At 45.7% G+C, this 26,421-nt stretch overlaps 1 protein-coding gene across 3 annotated transcripts in view; it reads right to left on the reverse strand.

Moving 5' to 3' along the window:
• The window catches only part of HMGCLL1 (3-hydroxy-3-methylglutaryl-CoA lyase like 1), a 1,049,558-nt gene that overhangs the window by 167,457 nt on the left and 855,680 nt on the right, over positions 1-26,421 (reverse strand). For all 3 annotated transcript variants that reach the window (XM_078646802.1, XM_078646801.1, XM_078646800.1), the window contains one exon: positions 26,240-26,365. In XM_078646802.1, coding sequence (XP_078502928.1) covers positions 26,240-26,365 — 126 coding nt within the window. The remainder of the gene's footprint in view (positions 1-26,239; positions 26,366-26,421) is intronic.

Genomic DNA, 26,421 nt, shown 5'->3' on the forward strand with positions numbered 1-26,421 from the left:
GCGTCAGTAGCGGACCGATGTGCGAATAGGCCGAAGGCAGCACAACGCGCCAAGATCCGGATGTCACCGTGGTGGTTTCATAGTTGAGAGGCACTTCATCTGCAGTGGGGCGCCGAGATCCGGATGGCACCGAGGTGATGTCTAGCAAGTTGCTGTACTGGTGTGGTCATTCTACAATGCTGAAAGTCGGCGTGGGGCGCCCCATTAGCCTGTGAGATGGCGTCAGTAGCGGACTGATGTGCGAATGGGGCCAAAGGCAGCGCAACAATATTTTCTGAAGAGAAGACACCAAAAGGTGCTGACATTCCAAGATCCGGATGGCACCGAGGTGGTGTCTAGCAAGCTATGCAGTTGAGTTGTGTGCTCACTTGCGGCGAATAGGTTGAAGGCAGCATAACAATGTTTTTTGAATAGAAGACACCACAAGGCGTTGAGATTCGGTTACCACCGAGGTGATGTCTAGCAAGTTGCCGCACTGGTGTGGCCATCCTACAATACTGCTCCGAATAAAGGCGTGGGGTGCCCGAAGGGGGGGGAGCCGGCGTGAATGGGCCTTCCTAGGTGGAGGCTCGTCTGCTGTAGTGGGGCGCCCCTTTACCGTTTCAGTTGCCATTCAGCTGAGTTTCGGCTGCTCTTGATGCTACAGCGACAGGCGTCTGCAAGAGGACTCTCAAAATGGCGGCCTGTTCTTTGGATTTGGGCCTGGTCCACTAAAATGGCCATGGGACACCTTAGAACTCGGACGCTCGATTTTTTTTTCCTTTCCTGTACATGCAAAAAAAGGTAAATGCCCGGTACGTTACACGCTTCATCTGCCACGATGAACTCTCCAGAGGAACCGAAAAAAAATATAGTTGTGGTAACTATACCATGCATCGTCATATGGAGAGGTGGCACCAATTAATTATAGTGCTGCATAAAAGAGAGATTTGGAGGAGAACCCCTGACCTGCTAGTACATTCATCAAAGAAGTGGCACTGAGAGCTTCAGAGGCAAGGGAAACGGTCCCAAATATTTAGAAGAACTTTGGAAAGATTAAAATGACATGTTTAGATTGTGGCAAATTTATTTCATGTGGACAGATGAGTGTTACTCTAATAAATACAGCATATGAACATCATCATAGTCGATGGTTGGTAGAGACATTTTGACTATATCCTGGACCTGCCCGTCCTCGCCCAAAATGGCGCCGGAATAAATGGGACTCGTAACTCCTTGTTGTGTACTGGTTGCAGAACCTTGAAATCACGAGATACGTATGCAGTTTTGAAGCACATGGCGGGCGGGGACGAGAATTGATTGAATATTTCGACATCCCTATTGATATTAAGTTCTGATGTGTTATTGATTACTGTACTGTTGAAAGTTCGAATTAACGTCACCCATGGTACTTGCCCGCAAATGTATATCTAGATAATTTTATTGTAACTGGCCCTGTCGTATTTTAATTATAAAATGTACGTCCACCGATTCCGTAACTGTTAGACACCTTAGTTCTTGCAACCTAATGGCCCGCCCGTTACGTTCCTCTACAGTGTAAATGTCTATTCATCATATACGATTACAGTTTGCTCTGTGGCAGGCCCACGTGGTTATAGGCTCGTATTTGTATAATGAAATTTTCACAATAAAGGTTTTTAAAAGAAAACATGGTAGTAGTATATACATTGGTAAAGTTTTTAATAATAGTGACTGTTTTAGAATCATTAAAAGGCAAGTGAAATAAAGCAGACCAATTACATGAAGGGTAAAAGGTATAATACGAAGGAACGCAGTAAAGATAAATGGTCAAGGGCTGTTGTGTTTTCTATTCCTGCAACATAAAGTGATCGATAAGAATCTCATATTCAGGCGTATCGGCGACTAAGACAGCAGGTCGACCCTCTTTTGCTCAACGGCTCCGTCATGGGATGAAGAAACGCTCTTTTTCTCGAAAAAAGAATATATTTTACTTGCTGGACAGTTGTAAAATTTCCGGGAAAGTACATTAGCCTGGAACATTATAACATATATTTAAGAAAAAATAATGTTCGGAAGTAATGAAAAGCGTAATTTTTAGGTCATATGACCAAGCCTTTCATCATTACAATAAGAAAAGTAAAATGAACCAATGAAAAGTTTTATTAACAAGTCACATGACTTGTTATGCTTACGTTACGCGCTGCGCGCCCCGGATGACTTCCGGATGCGCTAACGCGGCGCGTCATATGACGCATTACGCGACAACGCAGGTACAGAATATAGTCAAAATGTCTCCACCAACCAGCGGTCGGAACACAACCCCTTTCAGCAGGCTAAATAGTTCTGTTAAATGACAACAGAAGGGACAGGCAACAAGAACCATCAGTCAAAGAGGGGAGGGCTAGTTCTTCTCTACCGGGTTACATTGGGGCGCTACCGGAACTGATCGAATTGGTAGTCTACAGTGTTTCTGGATGTTTCAGACTGAAGCTGGGGTTAGCATGAGAGCAGCACCATTTCGTAGCTCCGTCGTGGTCATTCCGCAACCAATCATGGCAGCCGTTCTTTATCGTTATTTTGGGCGGGGTGGGTGGCGGAGCCGAGCTGTTTTGCAGCCATCATTGTGTGGAGTTCAGTTCATCTCACTAGTTTTGTATTTGTCATGAGGGGTTGTTCCTAATGTTTCTATTTTAGCGAGGTCAAAAAGAGATCCCATTAGTGGCCTACTGATTTTGCTCGATTCCTTTTCTTTTTTTTTACACGATTTTTCATTATCTGCAAAGACTAAACAGAGTATTGCGACTCTGTGTTTGTTTGTAAATAGAGAATGAACTAAAGAGAACTAATTCTAAAACAATAAATACTTGGATAACAATCAATCAAATGGAGAGAGAAGCAGGCACGACGGATTACAACGGGGGCAAAGGTCTGCGTTAACTACCTTTTACTATCTGCAAAGAGAGAGTACTCCTAATAGAAATGAGGGGGGGGGGCACCATTCAAAGCAGATCAGTGTGCATAAACACGAAAATGTTTTCACTTACCACGTACTTGACATTCGACAGCTTATGATATTTGCTATTAAAAAACCATTGAAATTCACTGAAAAAACCATAGGTTATAGACCATATATAGTTAGGAATTAGCATTTACAAAACCTTGAAAATTCACTGAAAAAACCATAGGTTATAGACCATATATAGTTAGGAATTAGCATTTAAAAAACCTTATTTTACTCACACAAAACCATTGAAATTCCATATATAGTTAGTTGCACTAACTATATATCGCGCACCCGCAATCCACTGCTGATCATGTCACATATTACATCATTCATGACATGGTCAGTGACATCACTGATGACATCACTGATGACATCTCAAATGACATCACTGATGACATCACTGATGACATCTCATTTGACATCATTCTTGTGCTAATACGATAAACCTCTTCAGACTCTAATATAACCTTAGATACACTCAGTGTATACAGACACTCACACACTGCCACTCATCCATGGAGTTACTCACACACCCAGTCAGTCATGCAAAGAAACAATCTCACCTCCATTTCTTCAACTATACAGTTAAACACACCTTACTTATTGAAACATATACTAACACATATTTACTCTCTTATACAATCCCTGATACAAGTTCACAATGATCGATACAACCACTCACTCATTCAGTGGCTCTCATGCACAGTTATTTATATATGCCAACTCTCACATGTACTGTGTTTTACATATGTACTTACTATGACATGTAGCATTGAGATATCCATTCACTCATCAATACACTCATGCACACAGTCAACTGCCCATGTAGCTGTTTCCACATGCACTCTTGAACTCATACACCTAGTGAATAAACTGCTCACACATCTATGCATAGAGTCACACACCTTCCAGCCACCCCCACACAAACTCAATCTCCCATAGAAATACTTGGGCAACCAATTAATAACACATATAGCCTCTCGTATAGCTAATGATCAACACATGCAGCAGTTTACAGAACAACAGACATAATTATGCACAAATTAAGACAGATTAGTCACTAACCCATGCATTCAGTGAGACACATTTAATCACTCACTCATACAGTCAGTCACGCACCTACTAAATCCTTCATCCAGACACTTATACATCCACTCATTCTTCAATATGTAAGACATATTTTAACTTTACAGAAACATACAGTCACTGGATGTTGTCATCAGTGATGTCATCAGTGATGTCATTTGAGATGTCATCAGTGATGTCATCAGTGATGTCATTTGAGATGTCATCAGTGATGTCATCAGTGATGTCACTGACCATGTCATGAATGATGTAATATGTGACATGATCAGCAGTGGATTGCGGGTGCGCGATATATAGTTAGTGCAACTAACTATATATGGAATTTCAATGGTTTTGTGTGAGTAAAATAAGGTTTTTTAAATGCTAATTCCTAACTATATATGGTCTATAACCTATGGTTTTTTCAGTGAATTTTCAAGGTTTTGTAAATGCTAATTCCTAACTATATATGGTCTATAACCTATGTTTTTTTCAGTGAATATATATATATATATATATATATTACCTACTGGCGGTCGCCAGTAGGTAGTTATAGCTAGGACCTAGTTTCCATAAGAAATCGATGAATTTTCGCGAAATTCTCCAAGAAAATGGCCTGCTCATCTCCGCTCCTTCCCTGAAAGTTTTGGGGTGATACGTCAAGCAGGGGCTGAGAAAAAAAGGGGGGGTCCCAAAACGTGTTTACCCCATGCAATTTTCCGTAGGACCTTTAAGACGGGCTACAGCCCGAACTGCTCAACGGAATTACACCAAATTTGGCAAAAAGTTAGAGTGCGGTAAAAGTAAAATCATAGATATATCTAGAGATGAAGTACCGTACTCTGTACCTTCCCGAGCACGAGCTTTATGCTAATTTGCTGTCAACACTCCAAACCAGGAAGTGTTGGCAGCCATCTTGTGCCTCGGTAGAACATTATTTGTAAAATTGGGGGATGTTTGTTACATATATGTTTTTACACATGTATGCATTGTATAATTTGTGATAATGACTATAAAATTGTATGTTTTCGTTTTGACTATGAACCAATGAATCTTGAAAAAAAAAACTAGGTATGAAATGAATAGGTAGTCACGTATGTTTAGTTCAAGGTGACTCTTTCTGAAGGGAAGTTTAGAAGTGGTTAACAGTAGTGTCGTTTTTCTGGTTAATAGTCAGTACATCCGAGGCACAAGAAAGCAGCAGGAGAAACACAAAAAAACACGCCAAGGGGGCAGGGTAGAAACACCCTGACCCCCTAGGCCTGCTCAGGGGGTCCCACAAGGACCCCCAAGGCCAAAAAAAAGCATTTTTTTTTAATTGCGGAATATGCGTAGGTACGCGTACCCCGTAGAAAAAAACAAACAAAAAAACCCGGTCTAACTTTTTTAGTAATTAGCCCCCAGGGGAACCAAATCCCGGGGGATTTATGAAAAAATGTGTGGCGGGGGCCCCAATCCCCCCCACACGGCCCCAGGGACCGCCACGCCCGGGGCAAGGTAAGTATGATAGCGGGGGGGGACTCGGCCAGCCCCCTGGGCTTAGATATGTATGGTTGGGGCCTCTAAGGCCCCCCAAGAGTCCCGGGGACTGACACCTCCCGGGGGTTCGTTTTTATTAAATAAAAATAAAAAACCTGTGTGGGGGGTTCAGGACCCCCACACGCCCCGGGGACTGTCACCTCCGCGGGGCACTAATATTTAAATTGGGGGGTCTGTGATAGACCCCCCAGCCCTGGGGACCACCTCCCCCCGGAGCTTTTAACAGGTGCTCCTGGAGCCCCTGATGGCCCTGGGGACCGCCACCCCCATGGTCGGCTCCTGCAGTGTCCCGGGGTGCCTACCCCGGGACACTGCTGTTTGCTTTGGTAGGGCAGGAGCCTCGCGGCTCCCGCCCTACCTTAGCAAACTGCTTAGGTTTTTGAAAGAGAGAGTAGGAAACCTGCTCTCTCTTTCAAAAACCAAAGCCGATTGCTTTTCTGTATGGGGAGCAGCATGTTAGCTGCTCCCCATGTAGAAAAGCAATGCAGGCTCCCGCAGGATGCGGGGAGCCGGCAGGGACCGTGGGGGGCTTGGGGACCCCCCCATGGTCTCCAACAGAGAGGGCAGGCCCCGGGGGATGGGGTTCCCGGGGCCATAAGTTGCCCAGGAGGGATGCCACGTGGCCCTCCTCCACCATTGAAATGAAGAAAAAAAAGTTTTTAAAAAAGATTGGCAGGCCCGGGGGATGGGGTCCCCAGGGCCTTAAGGAGGCATAGGAGGGGGGCTCCCCTCCAGAAAAAAAAATAGAAAAGTTGGCCAAACCCCGGGGCCTGACAATCTTTGGCCCTCCTTCTAAAAAGCAGATTTTAAAGAAAAACGGGATTGGGAGGAGGCCACGCCCCCTCCCTGCACCTCTCTGCAAACGCGCCCCCTGGCGCATTTGCAGAGGGGGAACTAATTCCCTTTGCATACTAGAGGTCCCTGGGGGCCAACTAGCCCACCAGGAACCTCCAGTATGGGCCAGGGGGCTGCGTTGCAGAAAGGTGTAAAAAGGGGCGTGGCCTCATTACACCTCTCTGCAACGCAGCCCCCTGGCGCATACTGGAGGCTCCTGGTGGGCTAGTTGGCCTCCAGGGTACCCCAGTATGCAAGGGTAATTAGTTCCCCCTCTGCAAACACGTGATAACAAAACAACGGTCCAAGACCTCTATAGTTTTTAAACCTAAATTAATCAGCATGAAAACATTCGGGATCACTTGATCAAATCCCTATTACCAACACCAGCCAAGGTTACACAGACCACACTATGGGGGTTACCACCAGTATCTGGACACAAGAAATGTGGCACATGTAAAGCCTGTGCCATGACCATTGAATGTGGTTCATTCAAGTACAATAATCAGATACACATACTAAAAGATCACAGTAACTGCAATACTACAGGAGTAATTTATGGTATTCTGTGCCCCTGCGGTTTCTTATATGTTGGGCAGACTGTCCAAAGAGTTAAATGCAAGATTCTTCAACACACTAGCCGCATACGGTGCAAAACGGTGGGAGCCCCACTTGTGGAGCATTTCACTTTGTTTGAGCATGAACCAACCAGCATCAAGTGGTGGGTCATTGAGAAAGTCAGAGTCAACCATAGAGGTGGAAATCTCACCAACATTCTCAGTAGAAGAGAATGCAAATGGATACACCTGTTAGATACGGTGAACAGGGGCCTCAATGAATTTGAGGAAATCAACAGACAAGTGTCGCTCCTGTAGATGGTGTTCCATTGTTGATTTACAGTCTGGTTATTCAAGTGGCAATGCTAATTTTGGCCATCATCACCCTAGTATGGTTAATATTGTTATAAGATGAATATAGGTACATGCTGATCACTGCAAATTTAATCCTGGTTATTGCCACCTTACTATGGTTAATATTGCTATGAGATGAATATAATTACTTGCTGTTTTTATTATGAGATATGTTTGTCTACCCCCATATATATCAATTGAGTGTTGTTGTGGGGGCCGCAATGTTATTTCATTTTTAAACTTAAAAGCTAGTCCGCAACCTTTTTATTCATGTTGTTAAATGTTGTAGAATATTGTACATATTGAATATGCCTATGGTGGTTTGCATCTGTATGCATGGTGTATTAATCGATTGTAAAAATGGCCGTTATAGAAAAAGTTTGGCAACCACTGCGTTCCCAAACTAAGATGGCCGACTCTCCCCTTTTTTGTACAGCTTATCACTGGGCCCTTATGTGTCTTGGGAATAGGGTCCAATATAAGTATGATAAAAACAAAACTATTTCCAAACGATATTTAGGCCAGTTGATTTAATGAATGTATATTTTGATCGTTCAACGGATTCGTAATAAGTCAATAATTTGTTGAATGCGGTCGTTTATACATTAAAAATATTCCATAATTGCACCAAGGCTTGTTAATTAATTTACTGGTACTAATCTCGAACGAATAAAAAAGATACGATATGGTCCCTCCTTCATGTCTACCATGGGCGGAGTCATGTATTCACCACAGTAATGGCGGAGCGCGTTATCTGCCGGCACCGCTGTGCAAGTTTTGCCGAGTGTTTGGTAAGATCTCATTTTAACTCGATCCTAACCCAAACCCCAGTCCAAAGGCTGCCGGTCTGTCTACAATTATATCATTAATTTTTTTGACAGCTATAATCGGTGATACAACCAACGTAGAAAATTTCAAGTGTGTTTGGCGAGGAGGACCGGGTTGGCACCTAAGATCAGGTACGGCAGCTCCTTGCCCCTACTTTTAACCATCATTTTGAAGTTTACTGTATTCTCAGTGGTCCACAGTATAACATGGTGATCGTTCCATGTTATCATCTTTTCAGATACGGCCTGCACTCAATTGGGGATCGAGACTTATCAAGTCGGACTTGATCACCAGGTACATATGACTAATCCATAGTACCGCTAATAATGAACAGTTGCGCTCGATAAGCATATTACGATTATTCCAATCTTTTTATAGGACTGAGAGAGTCTGGTCCTGCGGGGGAACATTCACAAGGTGCACCCTTTGGGTAAGCATTAGTTGAATGAATAGGGCATAACTTACAATGGCTTATGTTTGACGACAGTCTAAATGGCGTACCTCCTTTCTTATAGGGTCACCTACTATACCCTTGTGTTAGACCTGGCATCATTGGCATGAGTCTCTCCTCCATTTTTTTCTGTTTGCCTCCTCTGTTTACGATGTTTTTGCTGGTATATGCTTTGGGCACTGTGCCACTGCTGATCAGTGCCACAGTGCAAGTGCTCCCTATGTGAAATTGCTGTATTGATTGACTCCATGTTTGGCTTATTTGGTTTACTATTAGTCCCTAGTAGAGTGCACCAGGAGTGCCAGGGCTTGTAAATACAAATGCTGCTAGTGGGCCTGCAGCACATGTTGTGCCACCCACAAGAGCGGCCTAGTAAAAGTATGTCTGAAGGTCTGCCATTGCCAGACCACGTGCAGTCTGACTGTCACGAGGACTGCGCAAGTACACCTACTTGCCAGTCCCTAAACCTTCCCTTAACTTCATGTTAGTCACCCCTATGGTAGGCCCACGGGCAGGGTGCATTGTAAGCATAAGGTAGGACAAGCCTGACAAGGTTGGCATGTCCTAATAGTGAATTACATCCATAGTCGTTTTTCACTATGGTAAGGTAGCCTGCTCTCCATCAGTTAGAATGGGCTGCCAGGATTATTAATGTTATAATCCTAGCGGGCTCGGGGAGCATGGTGCAATGTCGAGTTTGGTATCCCTGAACTCAGGGTTTAATAACGCATCCGTTTGTGTGGATGGTTTTTGGACTCTGTGTTTGAAAATAGCACTTTTAGAAAGTAGCTATTTTCTTGTCTAACTGTCTACCGGTCTCTGCTGGTTCTGGTGTGCGTGTGACAGGAGCTGGGTGGCTCCAGAGAGTCTGAATGAGTCAGTGTGGGATGAGTGGGGCATTTGCATTGAGAGTAGGGGAGAGTAGCTCTTGATAGCCTGCCCTGCCTGATACAATGTTGGCTCCGCCCCCCTGCCAGGCGACTGATGACTCTGTGCTTGCCTGGGACTTTCCTGGCCCGCCTCCTGCCGGGCAGCTGATGGCCCTGCCCCTGCCAGTGACAATGCTGGCTCCGCTCCTGCTGAGCGGCTGAGGACTCTGCCCTGCCCAGTGAATAGGCCAGGTGCTCTGGCCTGGCAACACCCACAACAAACCCAGGATGGGGGGAAATTCCCCTGCATGGACAAAGGGATCAAAGCCAAAAAGGGGTATAAGAGAAGGACCCCTGAACCAAGAAATCAGATCACTTCTGACAAGGAAACCTGAACCAAGGACAAGAAGCCTGCTGATCTAAGGACTGCCTACCCCTTCTGCCAGAGTGCTGTTTGTTGGGGGAATCCTGCATTGCTTCTTTATTTTTGCCAAGGAACCAGGAGAGAGGAACTTTGTGTGTACTCTCACTCTTTGCTGAGAAAATCTCCAAGGACTGGAAGAGTGCCAGTCTCCTGTTGAAGTCACAGGGCTAAAGGACTTCATCTGCTTAAAGTGCTATTTGCTGGGATTTGTGAATCCAGCACCTCTGAAAGAATCCAGCAATCTCGACGCCGACGGACGCCGCCGAATCCAGCTCGACATCGTGAGTAACGGCTCCAGTGTCCCGCTTCCTCGACGCCGGCCGCCGGGCCCGATCGACGCCAGCAGCAACGCCAGTGAGTAGTGAGTTCGGCTCCAGCTCCAAGTGACCCCGTGTCTGCACCGCTGCTGATCGCATCGACTTCGAGCCCTCTCGACGCCGTGAGCGCTGCTCACTCTTGCAACATCGACATCGACGACGCCGTATCCTGCTTCATCCCGTGAGCGCTGCTCCCGCCTGACTTCGGTCGACGCCGCTGCAGATCGCCCCGACTCCGAGGCCCGATTGACGCCGAAGGCGCGACGCCGGACATCTCGACGCCGCTGATCATCGAGTGCTTCACTTTTCCAAGGTACTGTGTTTGTTGGGGTCTGTGCGACTCCGGGCTCGACGTAGCGCTCCTCGCGGTCGACGCCGAACCTTTGGATTAACTTTGCCTCGACGTCGTGTGACTCCCGCGTGGGTTACATTGTTGCCAAGAACTGTGTTTTAGAGAAGAAGAGTTGCTTTTGATACTAAAGACTTTGTGCTAAGAAGAAACCGTGCTTGAACTATTATTTTTCCTTCCAAGAGTATTTATTAAGATTGTGGTATATTTTTGTCGTTATTTGGTCTTGTGCTAAGCCTTATATAAAAATACTTATTTTTATAATACTACTGTGTCGTGTCCATTTGTAGTGTATTCACTTTATTACTGTATGTGGTCATAAATGCTTAACGCACTGCCTCTGAGATAAGCCTGTCTGCTTTGCCAAGCTACCAAGGGGGTGAGCAGGGGTTATCTAAGTGTGTGATCTCCTTGCCCTGACTAGAAAAGGTGTGTCCCTATTTGTCAGAAGTGTATACCTCTGCCAACTAGAGACAGCCGCTTCTAACACCTTGGTTGTCCCATTCATTGTCCTGATGAATACTCGCATGGCCAAGGTATAATTAACCGGGAGGCCGCAAGACGAGTCGAAACGTCAACGCTGCTTTGTAAATACCTGGACCCTTATGTTTGATGTAGAGACGTGCACAATCTAAGATTGATTCATTGAAAAACTTGACAATAATGAGTTCTCTTTAATGTCAGTGGTCAGGTTTACATAGGCTGGATGATTTGAAAATTCACCTGTGTGCTCAAAAGTTTTTTTGAATTATTTCTTGTCATCACCCTTAATATTCTTTATTTTTCTAATCACTTGCTACTTTCTTGCACCCTTTCTCTATGTTGCACGCTCCAATTGGGGCAACCTCTGGTATTTGGAATGTGTTACTAATGTAAATACTACGCTGAATTTTTGACCTGGAAATAATTGATTAAATCTTTACCAAGATAATATTGTCGTCGCTTTATGCCCTTATGTTTATGCGTAACACTTACATGAATGTATAGAGCATACTGAGGTAGATGCTCTTCAAATGTTTTATTTTATGAATTCATGCTGATTAATTTAGGTTTAAAAACTATAGAGGTCTTGGACCGTTGTTTTCTTATCGCGTATGATACCCAGGTCCAGAACCTTTTGGGTTACCCCATTTTCCTTAATGGCCCTCTGCAAACACGCCAGGGGGCTGCGTTGCAGAGAGGTGTAAAAAGGGGCGTGGCCTCATTACACCTCTCTGCAACGCAGCCCCCTGGTGCATACTGAAGGTTCCGGGTGGGCTAGTTGGCCCCTAGGGACCCCCAGTATGCAAGTGGAATTAGTTCCCCCTCTGCAAATGCGCCAGGGGGCTGCGTTGCAGAGAGGTGTAAAAAGGGGCGTGGCCTCATTACACCTCTCTGCAGTGCAGCCCCCTGGCGCATACTGGAGGTTCCTGGAGGGCTAGTTGGCACCCAGGGAGCCCCAGTATACAGGGGGAATTAGTTCCCCCTCTGCAAATGCGCCAGGAGGCTGCATTGCAGAGAGGTGTAAAAAGGGGTGTGGCCTCATTACACCTCTCTGCAACGCAGCCCCCTGGCCCATACTGGAGGTTCCTGGTGGGCTAGTTGGCCCCCAGGGACCCCCAGTATGCAAGGGAAATTAGTTCCCCCTCTGCAAACGCGCCAGGGGGCTGTGTTGCAGAGAGGTGTAATGAGGCCACGCCCCTCTTTACACCTCTCTGCAACGCAGCCCCCTGGCGCATACTGGAGGTTCCTGGTGGGCCAGTTGGCCCCCATGGACCCACAGTATGCAAGGGGACTTAATCCCCCAACTTAGACCGCGTTACGGGGCGTGTTTGCACAGTGGTGAAGGTAGGGGTGGGGCTTGAGGTGATATGGGAGCAAACATGCCCTGTGGCGCGTTTTAAGTTGGGGAATTCATTCCTCTTCAATCCGGAGGTCCCCTAGGGGCCAACTAATCCAACAGGTACCTCTAGTAAGCACCACGGAGCTGCGTTGCAGAGTGTTGTAAAAAGGGGGTGTGCCCTCTGAACACCTCTCTGCAACGCAGCTCCCTGGCGCATACTGGGGCACCTCGTGGGCTAGTTGTCTCACAGGGAACCTCAGGATTGAAGAGGAATTAATTCCCGAACCTAAAACGCGGCACAAGGCATGTTTGCACACATGTCACCTCAGGCCCCGCCCCCTTCCTTCATTATTGAGCAAAATATTCCTCTAAAATCAGCCAAACAACGAATTCCGATTTACTCACCTGTTATCACGAGAGACATCAGTGTTGCATCTTTGAGCCCAGTACGGACACTAAAAAGTAAATGTAACCATACTTACAGTAACTTGAATTTCCTTCCATGGGCTAAGATGGACTGGTTTCACTTGGAAATTTTTCTAAGTGTGGAGTTTTGGAACTTTAAAAAATTCCTCAAAAATCAGCCGAACTATGAATTCCGATTTACTCACCTGTTATCAGGAGAGACGTCAGTGCTGCATCTTTCCGCCCACTACTGATACTGAAAATTAATTCTAATCGTAGTTACAGTAACTTTAATTTCCTTCCATAGGCTAACATTGACTGGTTTCACTTAGAAATGTTTCTAAGTGTGGAGTTTTGGAAGTTTAAAAAATTCCTCTAAAATCAGCCGAACTATGAATTCCAATTTACTTGCCTGTTATCAGGAGAGACCTCAGTGCTGCATCTTTCAGCCCATTACTGATCCTGAAAAGTAATTCTAATCAAAAACTAGAATCCGTGCAGACTTTTACTTACTTGGGAGTTTCACAGTATTCAAAACTCTCATGGAAAACCCAAGTAGAAAAAAGTAAAATGATACTCCCACAGAACACACTGCCAATCATGAAAAAACATGGGGCGAGCATTAGCAAGGCTGTTTCCCCGGCAATTGAGGTTTTAAGTTTAAGGCCCAGTCCGCTGCATTATATGGGGCAGAAATATGGGGGCCAATGTGCAGGAATGTTTTCAAAAATAGCGAAAACAAATTTTATAGGACTCTTTTGAGGTTGCCGACAAGTACACCATTAATACCCCTAATGCTTGACTTAAAAATTAAGTGCACGGATCACTATATTGCTTTGAGACCATTGTTATTATGGGTGTGACTCTGGTGTACACCAGAGCTAGTTGATAATAGAAATGGCCTCCAGGAAATAATGAGATTAGACTTGAATACTTCTAATATCTGGCTAAAACACGTGCGCACATGGCTAAACAGGATTGGGTTGGCAGAGTTTTGGGAAGGACCATCGAGCTTGACGCAAAGCTCGACAAAACTGCTGGAAACGGCCTTTTGGGCATACATTGATCATAGCTTGTCAAATGACCAAGTAGGTGAAACCTTGAAATGTAATGTTCTTGTTTTCAAAGACAGTCCTTGTTTTGAACTGTTCTTAGATGAGGTTCAACCACCCCTGGCTCAAACTTTATATATGAAATTTAGGTATGGAACTCTGAAAACTAACAAGACTATAGCAAGGTGGATAAGCACTTGTAAAGATAAGATTTGTGATCTATGTATTATGTGCCAAAGCAACTCAAAAGAAGATGAGTCTCATATCCTCTTTTTTTGCCCAGCTTATGAGGCGGCCAGGAAAAGATATATTAAGCCCCTTTGTCTTAATTTAGGAGTGCGCTCATATAAGGAAGCAGAAAGGATTATCAAGACTGATACTAGGCAGATGATAGTTTTTGGTGTTAGCAGATTCCTACTTGCAATTAGCTTTGTACCTTACAAAGTGTGCCTGAAGCTATAAAAGGAACTGCAATATAATTTTCTATTGTACTTGAATATATAATGATTGCTGCTATTTGGGGTTTGTTAAATCGTCTACATATATCCACAAATTTTAAAGCTACTATCAATTGGAAAAAATTATGAGATGAATTTAACCAATGTTTCCATTGTGCTTTTATAAATTGATGCCTTTTTAATTAATTTATATTAAGATTTTATTGTACTGATTTCCTAACCGTATCCATGTTATCCTCAAAATTAATTAATTCCCCTATATAGATCTTGTATTGTGTAAATGATTATTTTTATGTATCTTATATGGCTCTATTGTGCCGAACTAAAGATTATAAATGAAATGAAATTCTAATCGTAGTTAAATTAACTTGAATTTCCTTCCATAGGCTAACATTGACTGGTTTCACTAGGAAATATTTCTAAGTGTGGAGTTTTGGAACTTTAAAAAATTCCTCAAAAATCAGCCGAACTACGAATTTTGATTTACTCACCTGTTATCAGGAGAGACCTCAGTGCTGCATCTTTCAGCCCACTACTGATCCTGAAAAGTAATTCTAATCGTAGTTAAATTAACTTGAATTTCCTTCCATAGGCTAACATTGACTGATTTTACTTGGAAATTTTTCTAAGTGTGCTGTTTTGGAATTTTAAAAAATGCCTAAAAAATCAGCCGAACTACGAATTCCGATTTACTCACCTGTTATCAGGAGAGACCTCAGTGCTGCATCTTTCAGCCCACTACTGATTGTGAAAAGTAATTCTAATCGTAGTTACAGTAACTTGAATTTCCTTCCATAGGCTAACATTGACTGCTTTCACTTGGAAATTTTTCTAAGTGTGGAGTTTTGGAACTTTAAAAAATTCCTCAAAAATCAGCCGAACTACGAATTTTGATTTACTCACCTGTTATCTCAGTGCTGCATCTTCCAGCTCACTACTGTTCCTGAAAAGTAACTTTAACTGTACTTACCAGTAATTGAATTTCCTTCCATAGGATATCATTGGCTGCTATATAAAATATATATATAAATTAAAAAAATATAAAATAAAAAATATATTAAAATTTCAATATTTTTAAAAATATTTTTTTTCCAATTTATATTAAAAATATGTAATGTAATTTAAAAAATCAAACATCAAAAAATAAATACTTTAACCACATCGATGCTATGCATTTTCCCCTCCTGTGCTGGGATTTGATAATTCCCATGTTTCATGACGAGCTGGGCTCGTCATGAGCGTGCGAGGAGGCTACCTCATGACGAGCCCAGCTCGTCATGAGCGTGGAAGGGGTTAAAACAATGTGGTAAATTAGTATAAAAAATATAACAATTAAGACATTTAAAAATGATCATTTACAAAACCTTTGAAATTCACTGAAAAAAACATAGGTTTCAGCCACGTTATAGTTAGGAATCAGCATTTAAAAAACCCTAGAAATTCACTGAAAAACCATAGGTTTCACACATGTTAAAATTAACTGGACATTTCACTCATACAAAACCATTGAAATCCCCCCGTTATAGTTAGTTGAGCTAACTATAACTCGCGTGCCCGCAAAGCACTGCTGATGACGTCACATATTACATCACTCATGACATGGTCAGTGACATCTCTCATGACATCACTGATGACATCTCAAATGACATCACTGATGACATCGTCCTTGTGAAAGAGTGGCAGAGCTCCTCTCAGCCTAATATAACCTTTGATACACACATTGAAAAATAGAAACTACAATTTTTAAAACAATGGAGATACCAATACCAGTTAGACCAACCTAATCAGTAATTCCAAAATCTACATACACATCCACTCATTCACCAACAGTTCTATATAGTCACTCATACTTGTAGTCATTCATCATATGTACTCATACCTATACATCCTGTTACACACCTACACTCATACATAGAGTTACTCACACACATACTCACACATGCAATTAAACTATCAAACATCCATTTACTTGCATATACAGCTATATACACACCACTACACTTACTTCTACAGAACCGTACACAGACTTACTCTCTTAAACAATCACTTATACAAACACATACTTATTTATACAGGAACTCTTCCAATCTGTCACTCTCACATATACTCACTTATATACATCAATACTCACATATACTAGTTTAAAACCTATGTAGTTACTCATAAAGATACTATTTAGACAGTCATTCACTCACTAACACACCCATATACACACTCATCCAACCATACAGTCCTCCACACATGCTGCAAAACACAAACAAACATTGAGTCAGTCATTCATGCATCTGTGCACTAAGTATTATCCCCCACCGAACCATACAGACACTCATTCTGATACTCAAAAAACCCATGCAGTCACTTATAGACAAAGTGAGACACTGGTACAGATATTTACATATTTAAACATTACTCGTTAATACATGTATTCACTAAGATACACTTTGTAAGTCAGTTATGCAATCTTTTTTACAAAAAATATCCATTTAGACACTTATTTACCCATTTATTCTTCCGTCGACCTTTAGCTATACATATATAAAAAATATTTATTTTTCAGAAAGGCACACATTCACTGGATGATGTCATCAGTGATGTCATTTGAGATGTCATCAGTGATGTCATGAGTGATGTCACTGACCATGTCACGAGTGATGTAATATGTGACGTCATCAGCAGTGAATTGCAGGCACGCGAGTTATAGTTAGCTCAACTAACTATAACGGGGGAATTCCAATGGCTTTGTATGAGTGAAATGTCCAGCTAACTATAACATGTGTGAAACCTATGGTTTTTTCAGTGAATTTCTAAGGTTTTTTAAATGCTAATTCCTAACTATAACGTGGCTAAAACTTATGTTTTTTTAGTGATATATATATATGCTAGTTCACCTCCCTCCGAACCGTCACCGCACCCGCCAAGCCTAGCACCAGCAGCAACCACCTCAAGTGCATCCTGCTCAACACCCGCTCCGTCCACAGACACGCCGTGGAACTCTGGAACCTCCTCGACGCAACATCACCAGACGTCACCTTCCTCACGGAAACCTGGATGAATGTCTCCTCAGCCCCCGAAATCGCCATCGCCATCCCGGACGGGTACAAGATCATCAGGAGGGATCGCGTCAACCAGACCGGAGGAGGCATCGCCATCGTCCACAGGAACACCATCCGCATCACGACCGACTCCAACGACACCTTCGCCGCCGGCGAGTACCTCCACTTCCAGATACACACCGACCCAAAGACGACCCTAAGAGGCACACTCGTCTACAGACCACCGGGACCACGTACACAATTCAGCGAAGACATCACGGACTTCATCAGCCCGCACGCCCTCCGCTCCGCTGACTACATCCTCCTAGGGGACCTCAACTTCCACCTGGAGAACAACATGGACCGCAACACCGCCGCCCTGCTGGACGACCTCGCCAACCTCGTGCTCAAGCAACTGGTGAACACCCCCACCCACTACGCCGGACACACGCTTGATCCCGTCTTCTCGTCCAGCAAGCACATCACCTTCAGCCACTCCACCGGACTCCACTGGACCGACCACAGCTGCGTCCACTTCAGCTTCAGAAGAACCACGACCCACCACCACCCGCCACAGGTTCCCCACAGAAGCTGGAGCAAGATCACCTCCGACCAGCTCACCACCTCCCTCAGCCAGAACCCACCCGCCAGCACAGCGGACCCCAACGAAGGAGCCCGAACTTCACGCAGTGGCTGACCGCCTGCGCCGACGACCTCGCACCCCTGAAGAACCCTCCCAGCAGACCCAGGAGCAAGAAGGCATCCTGGTTCACCGACGAACTCAAGGACTCCAAGAAGACCTGCCGCACCCTCGAGAAAGCCTGGCTCCTTGACCAGACCAATGACAACATGACCGCCCTCAAACACGCCACCCGCAAGCACCACCAGCTTATCCGCACCACCAAGAAGAAATCACTGAAGGAACGACTGGACAACAACGTCCACGACAGCAAGGAACTCTTCAGCATCGTCAAGGAGTTCTCCAACCCCAGCACCGGCAACAACGACATCACTCCGTCACAAGACCTCTGCTACTCCCTCGCCTCGTTCTTCCACCGCAAGATCGCCGACATCCACAACAGCTTCAGCGCACCATCCACGCATCCAACCATCGAACCAACGCCCCCCACCACCACCCTCCGCACTTGGACCACGGTGACCACCGAAGACACAGCCCGCACGATGAACACCATCCACTCCGGATCTCTGACCGACCCCTGCCACCACCACGTGTTCAACAAGGCCGACTCCACCATCGCACCCCAACTCCGGAACATCATCAACACCTCCTTCAACACCGCCACCTTCCCGGAGAGCTGGAAGCATGCCGAGCTCAGCGCCCTACTGAAGAAACCAACAGCGAACCCCACCGAACTCAAGAACTTCCGCCCCATCTCGCTCCTCCCTTTTCCTGCTAAAGTCATCGAGAAGATCGTCAACAGACAGCTCGCCGCCTTCCTCGAGATGAACGGATCCCTCTACCCCTCGCAGTCCGGTTTCAGAGCCAACCACAGCACCGAGACCACCCTCATCGCAGCCACCGACGACATCCGAGCCCTGTTCGACAATGGGGAGACTGCGGCACTCATCCTCATGGACCTCTCTGCAGCGTTAGACACTGTCTGCCACCGCACCCTAGTTCAACGCCTCAGCGACATCGGCATCCAAGAGAAGGCTCTGGAGTGGATCATCTCGTTCCTCGCCGGAAGAACACAGAGAGTCCGCCTCCCCCCGTTTCGATCCGAGGCTACCGAAGTCATCTGCGGCGTACCGCAAGGATCATCACTCAGCCCCACCCTCTTCAACGTCTACATGAGACCTCTTGCAGCCATCGCATGCCAACACAACCTCAACATCATCTCCTACGCCGACAACACCCAGCTGATCCTCTCCCTCGTCAGAGACCCCAACACCGCCAGAACCAGCCTACACGAAGGGATGAAAGACGTCGCCGAGTGGATGAGGAACAGCCGCCTGAAGCTGAACTCTGACAAGACGGAAGTCCTCATCCTGGGACCATCGCCCTCCGCCTGGGACGACTCCTGGTGGCCCCCAGCCCTGGGCACCGCACCCAAGCCAACAGACCACACACGCAACCTGGGCTTCATTCTGGACTCCTCTCTCTCGATGACCAGACAAGTCAACGCAGTCTCCTCATCGTGCTTTCACACCCTGCGCATGCTTCGCAAGATCTTCCGATGGATCCCGACCGAGACCAGGAAGACGGTCACCCAGGCACTCGTCACCAGCCGACTGGACTACGGAAATGCCCTCTATGCCGGAACCACAGGCAAGCTACAGAAAAGACTCCAGCGCAACCAGAACGCCTCCGCCCGACTCATCCTGGACATCCCCCGACGCAGCCACATCTCCGGCCACCTGAGAGACCTGCACTGGCTCCCCGTCAACAAGAGGATCACGTTCCGGCTCCTCACCCACGCACACAAGTCTCTCCACTACCTGGGCCCCAAGTACCTCAATGACCGCCTGACCTTCTATACGCCCACCCGCCAGCTACGGTCTACCAGCCTCGCCCTCGCCGCCGTACCACGCATCCGAAGAGCCACCGCCGGAGGAAGATCCTTCTCCTACCTGGCAGCCAAGACATGGAACTCCCTCCCCATCCACCTTCGTCTGACCCAGGACCATCTCGCCTTCAGGAGACAACTCAAGACCTGGCTGTTCGAGCAGTAGCGGACCCCTTCCCCCAAGCGCCTTGAGACCTCTCCGGGTGAGTAGTGCGCTATACAAATGTTATGATTGATTGATTGATTTATATATATATATATATACAATCAGTTAAATATATTGATGATAGCTTTAAGAGTAATATTCGTCATCAAGGCTCTATGATAGTCTCCATTGTTTCAAACACTGTGGTTTAATTTGGCTTTAGACTCACTTAGTGCATGTTATATGTGCATTATGCCTTTTTATGTGCTTCCAAGGTCTGTGCCCTGTTTTTATACCCCAAAAGGTATGGTTCTGTTTATTTTTATTCCCTGTGGCGCAGATGCCATTCAGCACTGCAAGCTTAGGGGATAGGAACGGGCACAGTCATATGATGCACAGAAAGCAAAAGACGTAACAATAGTCTGTGAATATTTGTACATTGTTTTGCTTCGATGTGGTAGCGCATTAAAGCCATCTTCTGCCAGTGCTTGCTCCCACATATTTCCTTTTCGCTCCGAGCATTAAAAATCTAACCTGCTGTACTCTTCATATGATCACACACCAAGGAGCATATTCACAAGGAGCTTTCGCCACTGCTGCGTCATTTTTCTTGATGCAGCACTTTCTTTGCTCCATATTTACAAGGTGACACATCTAGGCAGATGAGTCACTTTTCATTGGCCTGCGTTGGTCATTCCCTTTGTCGGAATCAGGTCAGTTTTAATGTATGCTAGGTAGGCATTCCCACCGAAAATCCATGGTAAAACTGGTGCAGAGGTATTCATGACATTTTGCAAAAGTGACACCTCTTCGGGAGGCGGGCAGCTGAGCTTGAGATGTGTCAAAATTCCTATGACTCTAAAACCCAGGCGTAGGAATGACACAATGGCTGCGGCGAAAGTTTGTGACCAGCTGAAGTGATATGAAACAGTGTAATCTGAAATCAAGTCATATTCCCCGAACGGGTTAGTGAACACATAAGGAAGGTAACACAGCAAATATCACATCACACAACATCCAAAACTTGTATGCACTCACATTGTACTGTCACATAATATATCACACATACGGAGACACAGTGGTACACATTAATACACTGTGCACACTTATATGAGTGTCATCTAGGACCAATGTAACAGAGAGGTGAGTTTTTCAACTTTTTACGCACTATTTCATTGATCCCCACACTTGAGGATACTTGCATTAGTCAAAACTGATGCATAGCTTCTTGTTCTGACACATTTCCATTTTTGCGTCAGTCTTGTGACCAACTCCAGCAATGCGCCACTTTTGGGCTCGATGCCTTGCGGCATTCTACCCACGATACGTCAGAATTTCTGATGCATCCTTGGGACCTTGCGCCATGAGCCCATATTGTAGATTTGTTGCATTGATGGTGTTGTAAGGCTTTCTGAGGCAGGCCCAATAAATTTTGATGTATAACGATGCACCATTTCTTGTAAATAAGACTCCATGGGGGAGATTTTAAAAAACGTTGCGCAACGCAGCGCAGCCTCCCACGAGGATGCGCCACGTTGTGTGACAGGGACGGAGCAAGAGTACGCCATATCTTCAGAGATATGGCTCACTCCTCCCCTTTCACTTGCACCATGCACACACATTAGCGCCGCAGCGCTAGGGTGTGTGCATGAGTGTAGCATAGGTTTTGTACAGGAAGGGTACCCCTCCTGTACAAAACATTATGCAAGGCACGATGCAAAGCTTTTCCCACTTTGCATACGTGCGGCAGAGTGCAGCAGGCAGGGAAAGTCGGAAAAGCATGGAGAAATGAAAGCATTTCTCCTGCTAGCGCCTCCTTTGAAGGGACGTTTAATTTTTGGTGCAAAACCATGTTTACAAATTTTTGTATATATGGTTTTCCATCAAAAGGCATGGGTGGTTGCATGGGAATGCCCATGTACCACCCATGTCACGCCCCTCGGCGCAGAGTAATGCAAAGCAGTGCTTGGTGCTGCTGTGCGCTACTTACAGGGTACTTTCCAGTGCAAAACAAATTTTGGGCTGGAAAGAAAATAGCAAAATAAGCGCAAAATAGCAAAAAAAAGACCAAAAGTCATGAAAATCTGCCCCCAGGCATATAAGGTTTATAAAATATATTTAAGTTGTATGGAGTCTCTGTAAAAGTTTGCAACTTTAAAATTTGTGGTCTCATTTAGTTTTATTTGGAACACATATGCTTTATTTTGTATATGATTTTTTTATCATAGTAATTTATTTAACTTACGTATATCTTACGGAAACGAGTTGTAAAACGAAAGCTTTTATTTTGAAAGCAGTACTTGAGTGCCCTCTGCTGGCTGCATACAGCTAGCAACTTACTGTTTGAATTCCAAGTCCATGTAGCATGTAAATGACATCCTCAGTGGCTATGAACACCATCCACTCCGGATCTCCGACCGACCCCTGCCCCCACCACGTCTTCAACAAGGCCGACTCCACCATCGCACCCCAACTCCGGAACATCATCAACACCTCCTTCAACACCGCCACCTTCCCGGAGAGCTGGAAGCATGCCGAGCTCAGCGCCCTACTGAAGAAACCAACAGCGGACCCCACCGAACTCAAGAACTTCCGCCCCATCTCGCTCCTCCCTTTTCCTGCTAAAGTCATCGAGAAGATCGTCAACAGACAGCTCGCCGCCTTCCTCGAGATGAACGGATCCCTCTACCCCTCGCAGTCCGGTTTCAGAGCCAACCACAGCACCGAGACCACCCTCATCGCAGCCACCGACGACATCCGAGCCCTGCTCGACAATGGGGAAACTGCGGCACTCATCCTCCTGGACCTCTCTGCAGCTTTAGACACTGTCTGCCACCGCACCCTAGTTCAACGCCTCAGCGACATCGGCATCCAAGAGAAGGCTCTGGAGTGGATCATCTCGTTCCTCGCCGGAAGAACACAGAGAGTCCGTCTCCCCCCGTTTCGATCCGAGGCTACCGAAGTCATCTGCGGCGTACCGCAAGGATCATCACTCAGCCCCACCCTCTTCAACGTCTACATGAGACCTCTTGCAGCCATCGCATGCCAACACAACCTCAACATCATCTCCTACGCCGACGACACCCAGCTGATCCTCTCCCTCGCCAGAGACCCCAACACCGCCAGAACCAGCCTACACGAAGGGATGAAAGACATCGCCGAGTGGATGAGGAACAGCCGCCTGAAGCTGAACTCTGACAAGACGGAAGTCCTCATCCTGGGACCATCGCCCTCCGCCTGGGACGACTCCTGGTGGCCCCCAGCCCTGGGCACCGCACCCAAGCCAACAGACCACACACGCAACCTGGGCTTCATTCTGGACTCCTCTCTCTCGATGACCAGACAAGTCAACGCAGTCTCCTCTACGTGCTTTCACACCCTGCGCATGCTTCGCAAGATCTTCCGATGGATCCCGACCGAGACCAGGAAGACGGTCACCCAGGCACTCGTCACCAGCCGACTGGACTACGGAAACACCCTCTATGCCGGAACCACAGGCAAGCTACAGAAAAGACTCCAGCGCAACCAGAACGCCTCCGCCCGACTAATCCTGGACATCCCCCGACGCAGCCACATCTCCGGCCACCTGAGAGACCTGCACTGGCTCCCCGTCAACAAGAGGATCACGTTCCGGCTCCTCACCCACGCACACAAGTCTCTCCACTACCTGGGCCCCAAGTACCTCAACGACCGCCTGACCTTCTATACGCCCACCCGCCAGCTACGGTCTACCAGCCTCGCCCTCGCCGCCGTACCACGCATCCGAAGAGCCACCGCCGGAGGAAGATCCTTCTCCTACCTGGCAGCCAAGACATGGAACTCCCTCCCCATCCACCTTCGTCTGACCCAGGACCATCTCGCCTTCAGGAGACAACTCAAGACCTGGCTGTTCGAGCAGTAGCGGACCCCTTCCCCCAAGCGCCTTGAGACCCCTCCGGGTGAGTAGTGCGCTATACAAATGTTATGATTGATTGATTGATTGATATATATATATATATATATATATATATATATATATATATACAATCAGTTAAATATATCGATGATACCTTTAAGAGTAATATTCGTCATCAAGGCTCTATGATAGTCTCCATTGTTTCAAACACTGTGGTTTAATTTGGCTTTAGACTCACTTAGTGCATGTTATATGTGCATTATGCCTTTTTATGTGCTTCCAAGGTCTGTGCCCTGTTTTTATACCCCAAAAGGTATGGTTCTGTTTATTTTTATTCCCTGTGGCGCAGATGCCATTCAGCACTGCAAGCTTAGGGGATAGGAACGGGCACAGTCATATGATGCACAGAAAGCAGAAAGACGTAACAATACTCTGTGAATATTTGTACATTGTTTTGCTTCGATGTGGTAGCGCATTAAAGCCATCTTCTGCCAGTGCTTGCTCCCACATATTTCCTTTTCGCTCCGAGCATTAAAAATCTAACCTGCTGTACTCTTCATATGATCACACACCAAGGAGCATATTCACAAGGAGCTTTCGCCACTGCTGCGTCATTTTTCTTGATGCAGCACTTTCTTTGCTCCATATTTACAAGGTGACACATCTAGGCAGATGAGTCACTTTTCATTGGCCTGCGTTGGTCATTCCCTTTGTCGGAATCAGGTCAGTTTTAATGTATGCTAGGTAGGCATTCCCACCGAAAATCCATGGTAAAACTGGTGCAGAGGTATTCATGACATTTTGCAAAAGTGACACCTCTTCGGGAGGCGGGCAGCTGAGCTTGAGATGTGTCAAAATTCCTATGACTCTAAAACCCAGGCGTAGGAATGACACAATGGCTGCGGCGAAAGTTTGTGACCAGCTGAAGTGATATGAAACAGTGTAATCTGAAATCAAGTCATATTCCCCGAACGGGTTAGTGAACACATAAGGAAGGTAACACAGCAAATATCACATCACACAACATCCAAAACTTGTATGCACTCACATTGTACTGTTACATAATATATCACACATACGGAGACACAGTGGTACACATTAATACACTGTGCACACTTATATGAGTGTCATCTAGGACCAATGTAACAGAGAGGTGAGTTTTTCAACTTTTTACGCACTATTTCATTGATCCCCACACTTGAGGATACTTGCATTAGTCAAAACTGATGCATAGCTTCTTGTTCTGACACATTTCCATTTTTGCGTCAGTCTTGTGACCAACTCCAGCAATGCGCCACTTTTGGGCTCGATGCCTTGCGGCATCCTACCCACGATACGTCAGAATTTCTGATGCATCCTTGGGACCTTGCGCCATGAGCCCATATTGTAAATTTGTTGCATTGATGGTGTTGTAAGGCTTTCTGAGGCAGGCCCAATAAATTTTGATGTATAACGATGCACCATTTCTTGTAAATAAGACTCCATGGGGGAGATTTTCAAAAACGTTGCGCAACGCAGCGCAGCCTCCCACGAGGATGCGCCACGTTGTGTGACAGGGACGGAGCAAGAGAACGCCATATCTTCAGAGATATGGCTCACTCCTCCCCTTTCACTTGCACCATGCACACACATTAGCGCCGCAGCGCTAGGGTGTGTGCATGAGTGTAGCATAGGTTTTGTACAGGAAGGGTACCCCTCCTGTACAAAACATTATGCAAGGCACGATGCAAAGCTTTTCCCACTTTGCATACGTGCGGCAGAGTGCAGCAGGCAGGGAAAGTCGGAAAAGCATGGAGAAATGAAAGCATTTCTCCTGCTAGCGCCTCCTTTGAAGGGACGTTTAATTTTTGGTGCAAAACCATGTTTACAAATTTTTGTATATATGGTTTTCCATCAAAAGGCATGGGTGGTTGCATGGGAATGCCCATGTACCACCCATGTCACGCCCCTCGGCGCAGAGTAATGCAAAGCAGTGCTTGGTGCTGCTGTGCGCTACTTACAGGGTACTTTCCAGTGCAAAACAAATTTTGGGCTGGAAAGAAAATAGCAAAATAAGCGCAAAATAGCAAAAAAAAGACCAAAAGTCTTGAAAATCTGCCCCCAGGCATATAAGGTTTATAAAATATATTTAAGTTGTATGGAGTCTCTGTAAAAGTTTGCAACTTTAAAATTTGTGGTCTCATTTAGTTTTATTTGGAACACATATGCTTTATTTTGTATATGATTTTTTTATCATAGTAATTTATTTAACTTACGTATATCTTAAGGAAACGAGTTGTAAAACGAAAGCTATTATTTTGAAAGCAGTACTTGAGTGCCCTCTGCTGGCTGCATACAGCTAGCAACTTACTGTTTGAATTCCAAGTCCATGTAGCATGTAAATGACATCCTCTGTGGCTACGTTTCCAGAGGCACCTTTAGCATATGGACAACCGCCAAGTCCTGCGACGGCAGAATCCACAACACAGACTCCCATCTGGAGAGAGAACATTGAAAACAAAATTATCAAATCCATCACTAATATGCCTAGAA

Source organism: Lissotriton helveticus, chromosome 6 (genome assembly GCF_964261635.1).
Source record: "Lissotriton helveticus chromosome 6, aLisHel1.1, whole genome shotgun sequence".
NCBI lineage: Eukaryota > Metazoa > Chordata > Amphibia > Caudata > Salamandridae > Lissotriton > Lissotriton helveticus.